This window comes from Lolium rigidum, chromosome 3 (assembly GCF_022539505.1).
Source record: "Lolium rigidum isolate FL_2022 chromosome 3, APGP_CSIRO_Lrig_0.1, whole genome shotgun sequence".
Classification (NCBI taxonomy): Eukaryota; Viridiplantae; Streptophyta; class Magnoliopsida; order Poales; family Poaceae; genus Lolium; species Lolium rigidum.
Window position 1 is genome coordinate 215,496,057 of NC_061510.1, and position 9,909 is coordinate 215,505,965.

The 9,909-nt window shown below is 44.9% G+C and overlaps 1 protein-coding gene across 1 annotated transcript; it reads left to right on the forward strand.

The window, feature by feature from the left end:
- Positions 1–7,168: 7,168 nt before the first annotated feature.
- Positions 7,169–8,499, forward strand: LOC124696053 (putative serpin-Z5). The gene is made up of 2 exons (XM_047228837.1): positions 7,169–7,564; positions 7,660–8,499. Exons 1-2 carry the CDS (start codon positions 7,169–7,171, stop codon positions 8,497–8,499), a joined length of 1,236 nt encoding a protein of 411 aa, XP_047084793.1.
- The last annotated feature ends 1,410 nt before the right edge of the window (positions 8,500–9,909 follow it).

The following is a 9,909-nucleotide window of genomic DNA, read 5'->3' on the forward strand; positions in this document are numbered from 1 at the left end:
GTTGCTACAGTAGTAACAACTTCCAAGACTCAAATACAAAATAAAAGTACTGTAGAAAAATAAACACATGGGTTATCTCCCAAGAAGTTCTTTCTTTATAGCCATTAAGATGGGCTCAAATGAGTTTTAATGATGCACTCCCAAGAAATAAGTAGTTGAAGCAAAAGAGAGCATCAAGAGGCAAATTCAAAACAAATTTAAGTCTAACATGCTTCCTATGAAAAGGAATCTTGTAAATAAACAAGTTCATGAAGAGCAAAGTAACAAGCATAGGAAGATAGAACAAGTGTAGCTTCAAAAATTTCAGCACATAGAGAGGTGTTTTAGTAACATGAAAATTTCTACAACCATATTTTCCTCTCTCATAATAAATTTCAGTAGCATCATGAGCAAACTCAACAATATAAGTATCACATAAAACATTCTTATCATGAGTCTCATGCATAAAATTATTACTCTCCACATAAGCATAATCAATTTTACTAGTTGTAGTGGGAGCAAATTCAACAAAGTAGCTATCATTATTATTTTCATCATCAAATATAGGAGGTATAGTATCATCATAATAAAATTTACTCTCCATAGTAGGTGGTACCAAAAGACCACTATCATTATAATCATCATAAATAGGAGGCAAAGTATCATCAAAGAAAATTTTCTCCTCAATGCTTGGGGGACTAAAAATATCATGCTCATCAAAGCCAGCTTCCCCAAGCTTAGAATTTTCCATATCATTAGCAACAATGTTATTCAAAGTATTCATGCTAATATGTTCCATGGGTTTTTTAATTTTCGGATCAAACCATCCATGTCTTAACTCAGGAAATAGAATAAGAAGCTCATTGTTGTCCATTATGCCAAACTAGTGTAAACAAGAAACAAAAAGATGCAATTGCGGGATCTAAAGGAAATAGCTTCGAGCACACACACAACGGCAACGAGAAAAGTACTTTTACCGGGACCGGAGTATGAGTGCCTTTTACCTTTCCTCCCCGGCAACGGCGCCGAGAAAAGTGCTTGATGTCTCACGGAGCTTCTATTCTTATAGACAGGTGTTGGGCCTCCAAGAGCGAGAGGTTTGTAGAACGGCGGCAAGTTTCCCTTAAGTGGATCACCCAAGGTTTATCGAACTCGGGGAGGAAGAGGTCAAAGATGTCCCTCTCATGCAACCACTGCAACCACAAAGCAAGAAGTCTCTTGTGTCCCCAACACACCTAATAGGTGCACTAGTTCGGCGAAGAGATAGTGAAATACAAGTGGTATGAATGAATATGAGCGGTAGTAACGGCGCCGAGAAAAGTGCTTGTTGGCGTGCGGTTGATGGTAGTAATATTGCGGGAAGTAAAGATGCGATAAAACGAGTAAACAAACGAGCGATAACGATATTTAGGAACAAGGCCTAGGGATCATACTTTCACTAGTGGACACTCTCAACATTGATCACATAACAGGAATAAATAAATAGATGCTAGACTCTACACCCTCTTGTTGGATGATGACCACCACTAACTGTGTAGGATTACACGAACCCTCAATGCCGGAGTTAACAAGCTCCACAATATTCAATGTTCATGTTTAAATAACCTTAGAGTGCATAATAGATCAACATAACCAAACCAAGTACTAACATAGCATGCACACTGTCACCTTCACACTACGAAAGGAGGAATAGATCACATCAATACCATCATAGCAATAGTTAACTTCATAATCTACAAGAGATCACAATCATAGCCTACGCCAAGTACTACACGATGCACACCACTGTCACCATTACACCGTGCGGGAGGAATAAACTACTTTAATAACATCACTAGAGTAGCACATAGATAAATTGTGATACAAAACACATTGCAATCATAAAGGGATATAAATAAGCACTTCACTATGCCATTCATAACGGTGAATAAGTATTACGTGAAATATAGCCTAAGAGACCCACACGGTGCACACACTTGTCACCTTTACACACGTGGGACAAGGAGTCTCCGGAGATCACATAAGTAAAACCCACTTGACTAGCATAATGACATCTAGATTACAAGCATCATCATATGAATCTCAATCATGTAAGGCAGCTCATGAGATTATTGTATTGAAGTACATAGGAGAATGATGAACCACATAGCTACCGGTACAGCCCGAGCCTCGATGGAGAACTACTCCCTCCTCATGGGAGACGAGCGGCGTTGATGAAGATGGCGGTGGTGTTGATGGAGAAGCCTTCGGGGGCACTTCCCCGTCCGGCGGCGTGCGGAACGAGAGACTCCTGTCCCCCGGATCTTGGCTTCGCGATGGCGGCGGCTCTGGAAGGTTTCTCGTACCGTGGCTTTTCCGTATCAAGGTTTTAGGTCAGGGACCTTTATATAGGCGAAGAGGCGGAGTCGGAGGGTCGACGAGGCGGTGACACACTAGGGCCCCCCCCCCTAGGCCGCGCCGCCCTGTCATCTGGGGGCCCAGTGGCCCCCCTGCGGCGACTCTCGGGTGTTACGGAAGCTTCGCGGAAAAATAGGATGCTTGGGCCTTGATTTCGTCCGATTCGAGAATATTTCCTTACTAGGATTTACGGAACCAAAAACAGCAGAAAACGAGAGCTGGCCCTTCGGCATCTCGTCAATAGGTTAGTTCCGGAAAACGCATAAATATGACATAAAGTATGTATAAAACATGTAGATATCATCAATAATGTGGCATGGAACATAAGAAATTATCGATACGTCGGAGACATATCACATAACAATGCACATACATATCATGATGACTAATATGAGATTTACTTAGGGCATTACGACAAAGAACATAGACCGCTATCCAGCATGCATCTATGCCTAAAAAGTCCACCTTCGGGTTAGCATCCGCACCCCTTCCAGTATTAAGTTGCAAACAAGAGACAATTGCATTAAGTATGGTGCGTAATGTAATCAACACAAATATCCTTAGACATAGAATCGATGTTTTATCCCTAGTGGCAACAACACATCCATAACCTTAGAACTTTACATCACTATCCCGAGATTCAATGGAGGCATGAACCCACTATCGAGCATAAATTCTCCCTCTTGGAGTTACAAGTATCAACTTGGCCAGAGCCTCTACTAGCAACGGAGAGCATGCAAGATCATAAACAACACATATATGATAGATTAATAATCAACTTGACATAGTATTCCATATTCATCGGATCCCAACAAACACAACATGTAGCTTTACAAATAGACGATCTTGATCATGTTAGGCAGCTCACAAGATCTAAACATGATAGCACAAGAGGAGAAGACAACCATCTAGCTACTGCTATGGACCCATAGTCCAAGGATGAACTACTCACGCATCAATCCGGAGGCGGGCATGATGATGTAGAGCCCTCCGGTGATGATTCCCCTCTCCGGCAGGGTGCCGGAGGCGATCTCCTGAATCCCCCGAGATGGGATTGGCGGCGACGGCGTCACAGTATGTTTTCTCATATCGTGGCTCTCGGTACTAGGTTTTCGCGACGGAGTGAATAAATAGGCCAAAGGTCAGAGTCGGGATGCGGCCGAGGGGCCCACCCCACAAGCCGGCGCGGCCAGGGGCCCCACCGCGCCGCCCTAGGGTGTGGGCGCCTCGCGGCCCCTCTTCGTCTCCTCTTCGGACTTCTGGAAGGCTCCGTGCAAAATAAGACCGTGGGCTTTTGTTTCGTCCAATTCCGAGAATATTTCTGTGTAAGATTTACGAAACCAAAAACAGCGGAAAACGAGAACTGGCGCTTCGGCATCTTGTTAATAGGTTAGTGCCGAAAAATGCATCAAAATGATATAAAGTGTATATAAAACATGTGAGTATTATCGTAAAACTAGCATGGAACATAAGAAATTATAGATACGTTTGAGACGTATCATGTTCCTCCTCAAAGACATCAGCAAGATAGAAATGATTTTGACCCCAATCCTATAGATTCAGCTCACCAAGAAGCTGAAGTGGATGATGCAAAATATGTGCAAGAGGATGCACATAGTGGTGCAGGTGTTGAAGATGCTCCCTAGCAGCAAGAGTATGAAAATGCTGAAGAAAATGATCATGATCAGCAGGAAGCACCATCAACAGATAGTCCACCAATAGATCTACTCAGACGATCCAACAGAGGCCGTGTTCCTTCCATTAGGTACGCATAAGATCAGTATGTGGTGTTATTGTCTGATGGTTCAGAACCTGAGTGCTTTTCAGAGGCAATGAAAAATGAGAACAAGAAGGAATACAGTAAGGCTATGCAAAAAGAGGTGGATTCCTTGCATACAAATAACACTTATGAGCTGCTGAAGTTGCCTAAGGGCAAGAAAGTTCTAAAGAACAAGTGGGTCCATAGAATCAAGCAAGAAGATCACACGTCATATCCAAGGTACAAGGCCAGGCTAGTTGTGAAAGGATTTAGCCAGAGAAAAGTTATTGACTTCGATGAAATATTTTCTCCGGTGGTGAAGATGACATCTATTAGAATGATCCTTGGCATGGAAGCAAGTCTCAACTTGCAGGTTGAGCAAATGGATGTGAAGACAACCTTCCTACATGGAGAGTTAGAGGAAGAAATCTACATGAAGCAGCCTGAGGGGTTTCTTGTTAAACGCAAAGAAGACTATGTGTGCAAGCTGAAGAAAAGTCTCCACGGCCTGAAACAAGCACCAAGACAATGGTGCATGAAGTTTGAATCTGTCATGGGGGAGCAAGGCTACAAGAGGTGTATCTCAGATCATTGTGTATTTATCTAGAGGTTCTCAGGTGATGATTTTATCATGTTGTTGCTCTATGTTGATGATATCCTGATTGTTGGCAAGAATGTCTCAATGATTTCTAGACTAAAGAAAGAGTTAAGCAAAAGTTTTGCTATGAAAGATTTGAGTCCAGCAAAGTGTATTCTCGGTATGAGAATTGAGAGAGATAGAAAATCCAACAAGTTGTACTTGTCTCAGGATAAATACATTGAGAAACTACTTCGCAAGTTCAAGATGAACAACGTAAGAGAAGTAAACTGTCCACTAGTAGCTCACTTTAAGTTGAGCAAAAAACAATGTCCCTCCACTGAGAAGATTGAAATGGAAATGCATAATGTTCCTTATGCTTCAGCGGTTGGGAGTTTGATGTATGCTATGGTGTGCACACAACCAAACATTGCTCAAACAGTTAGTACTGTGAGTAGATTTATGTCCAATCCAGGAAGACCACATTGAGAAGCCGTGAAGTGGATCATGAGATATCTCTGTAGCACTACAAATATGAAGATTTGTTTTGGTGCTAAAGAGCTAGAGCTGATTGCTTATTTAGATTCAGATTTGGCCGGAGATATTGATGGTAGAAAGTCCACTTCGAGCTATTTGGTTACCCATTCAGGGGATTAGTGTCATGTCAAAGCAGGTTGCAAAAGTATGTGGCATTGAACAAAACTGAAGTCGAGTTCATCGCAGTAACACATGCGAGCAAGGAGCTATTGTGGCTGAAACGATTGGCTTGTGAGCTTGGGTTTAAGCAAGACAAGTATGTGCTGTTTTGTGACAACCAAAGTGCCATTCACCTACGCAAGAATGCAAGTTTTCATTCAATGTCGAAGCATATTGAGGTACGCTATCATTGGATTCGAAATGTGCTGAATTCCAAAAAAAATGCAGATTGAGAAGATGCACACAGATGACAATGTGGCTGATATGTTGACCAAGGTGGTGACAAGAGGAGATCTCGAGGTATGCCGTCGGCTCGCCGGCATGACTGCCAGTAGGTAGTGAGACCCTTCATGATGTCGGGAGGGGGAGTTTGTTGGGCCATGTCCCTCCATGTGGAGGTGTGTTGGCATCCCAACATGAGCCCAGAAATTCCAACATGTATCAACCATTGATCGAGGTTTGCATCCAATGGTTGACCCTAGCCACTCTTGTTAGGTGTAACTGTGAGAGGAAGAGCAAGCCAGAACCTGGTTGCTGATGTGAGAGAGTGATTAACACACTAGAACACCACAACCAAGTGAGAAGGGAGGAAGAAGGAGAGGTGATTTCTTTGACCGATCCGTCTTCAAGCTGGTGTTTGGAGGCTCAAACGTTTTTGGATCGGCTCCAAACTTAGTGAGCTTGTTCCTTACTTTGAGTACTTCGATCTGAATAGCTGGTATGAGATTTGGGTTAGAGAAGAATCAGATTTGACAGCGGTGAAGTCAGTTCAGACTACTGCAGTTTCAACATAGGGTAGTTTTGGGCGACGAACAGTTTGGGCAGGCAAACGATGTCCGATTAAGCCTTTTTTTTGTCAGTGTGTTGGGAACTCATATGTCTGCTTGTCTGCCAAGTTCTTTTCTAATTGAATCTGCGGTTTAAAAGCAATTTATTGATTACCAAAAAAGACAAAATCTATGATATCTCTAATTTATTGTATCTTGCCTCTTGTGGTTACTGTTGTTGCTGCCGGTGGGCGAGGAGAAGTGTGTTGTAAGATGTTTTAGAGAAGACTCTGTACTCATGTTACTCATAGTAAAGCTGGCTTAGACCGATTGATTTGCACATGTGGTTCTTCCCCCTTAAGTTGAGGAGATTTTTCATATAAATCCTTGTATCTTGTGTCATTTGTACGTGTGATTGTGTTTATTTCTCCGCTATTATGTCTGAAATTTATCTAATTTTCACGCCGGCATTGTAAGGGCTCCTTTGATTTAAAGGATAGGAAAAGCATAGGAATAGGAAAGGTATAGGATTGGAATGGCATGACTACTTGAAACCTATAGGAAGATGAAGTTTGTTTGATTGTAGCAAAGGAATTTTTCCATGAGGTATGAGCTAATGCTTTTTTCCTATAGGAATTTCACTACAAGATTCCTATAGGAATTTTTCCTATAGGATATGTTCCTATGAATCAAACAACATGTAAAGGAATTTTTCCCATAGGAACCAAATCCTACACAATTCCTATGCAAATCCTTTGAATCAAAGGAGCCCTAAATGGTGGTTGTGCCACCGTGCCCCAACACAGTGATCCCCTGCCGCCGCCGCCGATGTCGTCCCCTCGTTTGCCAAATCCGTCGCCGAAGCTCGTGTGCATCCCTCTCCTTCTCGCGTTCGCCGTCGCCGCAACGCTGTGGTACGGTGCCGAACTCCATGCGATACTGGCACGCGTCACGGATCTCCGCCCCGCCCCGCACCCAGGCCCAGGCCCAGCTATGGTCGACGCAATCCGCGACGGGCAGACATCCTTCGCGCTCCGCCTCGCCAAGCACCTCGCGCCGGCAGGCGGCAACGCCACCAAGGGAAACGTCGCCTTCTCCCCGGTGTCCATCCACGCGGCGCTGGCGCTCCTGGCCGCGGGGGCGCGCGGCGCGACGCTCAACCAGCTGCTCGCCTTCCTCGGGGCGCCGTCAGCGGCGGGCCTCGCCGATTGCGGGCGCCTCATCGTCCATCGCGTCCTGGGCGATCGAGCGGCTTCCGGAGGGCCGCGCGTCCTCTTCAGCGGCGGTATCTGGATCGACGCCTCGCGCGGCGGGCTCAAGACGGCGTTCCGGGACTTCGCGGTTGAGTCCTACAAGTCCGAGGCCCGCACCGTGAGCTTCGCCAGCGAGGTCTGTTGGTAGATCTGTCTGTTTGTTTGTTCATGTTCAAGAATTGAGATTCAACTGTCAATCTCTGACAACAAAATTCATGGTGATTTCTGAAGCCGGAGGAAGTAGCCAAGGCGATCAACAGTTGGGTAAAGAAGGCCACGAACAACCTAATCGACTCCATTATCTCCGCCGACGACTTCGCCGCCGGCACCGACCTCGTGCTCGCCAACGCGGTCTACTTCAAGGCCAAGTGGGACGTTCCGTTCGAACCGCGCCGCTCGTGGCCCAGCACGTTCCACCGGCTCGACGGCAGCCGTGTCGACGTACAGTTCATGTCCCAGACCATGTACAGGGCGCAGTACGCCTCGTGCGTCGACGGGTTCAAGGTGCTCAAGCTCCCCTACGAGCACGGCCGAGACGACGTACACAAGCATGGCCGAGGCGGCGCAGCTGGCGTGGCTTCGCCTGCCGCGGACGACACACAGTACTCCATGTACCTCTTCCTCCCGCACGAGCGCCAGGGGATCGCCAAGATGGTGGACGCGATCACCGCCAAGCCAGACTACCTGTACAATGTCCTGACCAAGGCGGCGGCTACGACCGTCAGGGTTAGGCTGCCCAAATTTGAGATAAGCTTCGAACGGGACCTTGTCAGTGACCTCCGTCAGCTGGGGCTCTCGCTGCCATTCTCGTCGGAGTCGGCCGACCTGCGGGGCATTTTTGAGAAGGAAAGCCGCACATTCCTGGGCAAGCTTCTGCACAAAGCAGTCGTCAAGGTGGACGAAGACGGGACTGAGGCGGCTGCGGTCACAATTGGGCTATTTGATACTACTGCAAGGCAGCGAGAGCCACCGGTCCAGTTCGTCGCTGACCATCCGTTCAGTTTCTTCATCATGGAGGAGCGGTCAGGGGTGATCGTCTTCGCCGGCCATGTCCTTGATCCCACCAACTGATCAGCATAGCATCGAGATTACAGAAACTTCCATGTCAAAAAGAGATTATATAAACTTCAGGCATTGGCTATTTGCTTGATTCTGCTATCTCCTTGTGCTCATTATCTTGGAAAGAACACTACTACAAGCACCATGGATGCACGCGTGTCCAGGCCTGGGCGAACATTGTGCAACATTGTCGCACTGAAAGGAGTTCATCATGGTTCGCCACTACTATATTTCAGTTTCGCTAACAACAGGGGTTGAGCATGGTTTCTTTTATTTATTTCTCTGCTCCCACCAGAGCCAAAAGGAGGCGTACTGTAGCTCGTCCGGCAACCTGAAAGTTTCAGCAAGTTTTTCAAATGGGAACCTGCATGTGCATAGTTTGATTTCAAGTGCTTTCCAACTGTACTTCTCTGATTAACCTTTTCACTCACTCATTACTTTAGTTGTCCAGTACTAACAAAAGTATTGTTAGGCACTACATCAATCAGTTTATTTTTTGAACACCTCTGGACGCATAAAGAAAATAAGTTGCTGCAGCTAATTGCTACAACTGCATATATGCATAGAACAGAACACTAATTTCATCAGCCTATGGACTACTCAATTCTCCTCAAATTGAATCATGGTGAGCACCGGTGAAGAGTAATGAAGAATACAAGAACAAGAGAGACCCACATTTTGTTGATACAACAGTATGATATGAAGGTGCCTACATACATGTGATCACTTTTTATGGATACATACTACATGCTAGGATCATGAATTTACCATACATATTACGAACCATGAATTTATTAAGGTAGCATTCGTTTAACCTTTTCGTGAACACAGGAAAGAACATGACCTGGTGAACTGCCGCAGTTCAGGAGCGGTGAGGGCGGCAACATGTGTGTCCTTGGCGCATGGAGGGGAGGCGCAATCTGCCGGTGATTACCCGGTTACGTGGAGGAAAAGCACATGTCGAATGAAGCAAATGGCTTGCACAAATTAGGAGAGATACTATAACAGAAATTCCACATTTGCACCAGAGAATCCTACCAGTTTCGTGCTTACATGTATATGTTAAATCGTTTCTAAAGGAAAGTATGAATGGGCAATTCAGTAGCTTTTCTTTGCCATTCATGAAAAAATACATCAGCTGGTTGCAAATCAGACTTGGTGAGTCAGAAGGCAAGCAAAGTTGGTTTCAGAGATACATGGATTATTTCAATCTAAGAGAATGATTTCTTCTCGATTGACAACAAACAAAACCTACAAAGCTACACACAAAAAATTGGAGTCTACAATAAAAAAATGCAAAGAGAAGTAATGGAATCCATACTTCTCACAGAAAGTAAAAAAAAAGTAATTCACACTTCTCAATTAACACAGCAACTGAAGTTCAGATTAAGTATCTTTTCATGTTAAAAAAAAAAGATTCAG

Excerpts from the sequence above, each read along its gene's own strand:
- LOC124696053 (XM_047228837.1), top strand. The coding sequence starts at position 7,169 with ATGGTCGACGCAATCCGCGACGGGCAGACATCCTTCGCGCTCCGCCTC. Across the intron at positions 7,565-7,659 it reads CCGTGAGCTTCGCCAGCGAG|CCGGAGGAAGTAGCCAAGGC; the intron begins GTCTGTTGGTAG and ends TGATTTCTGAAG.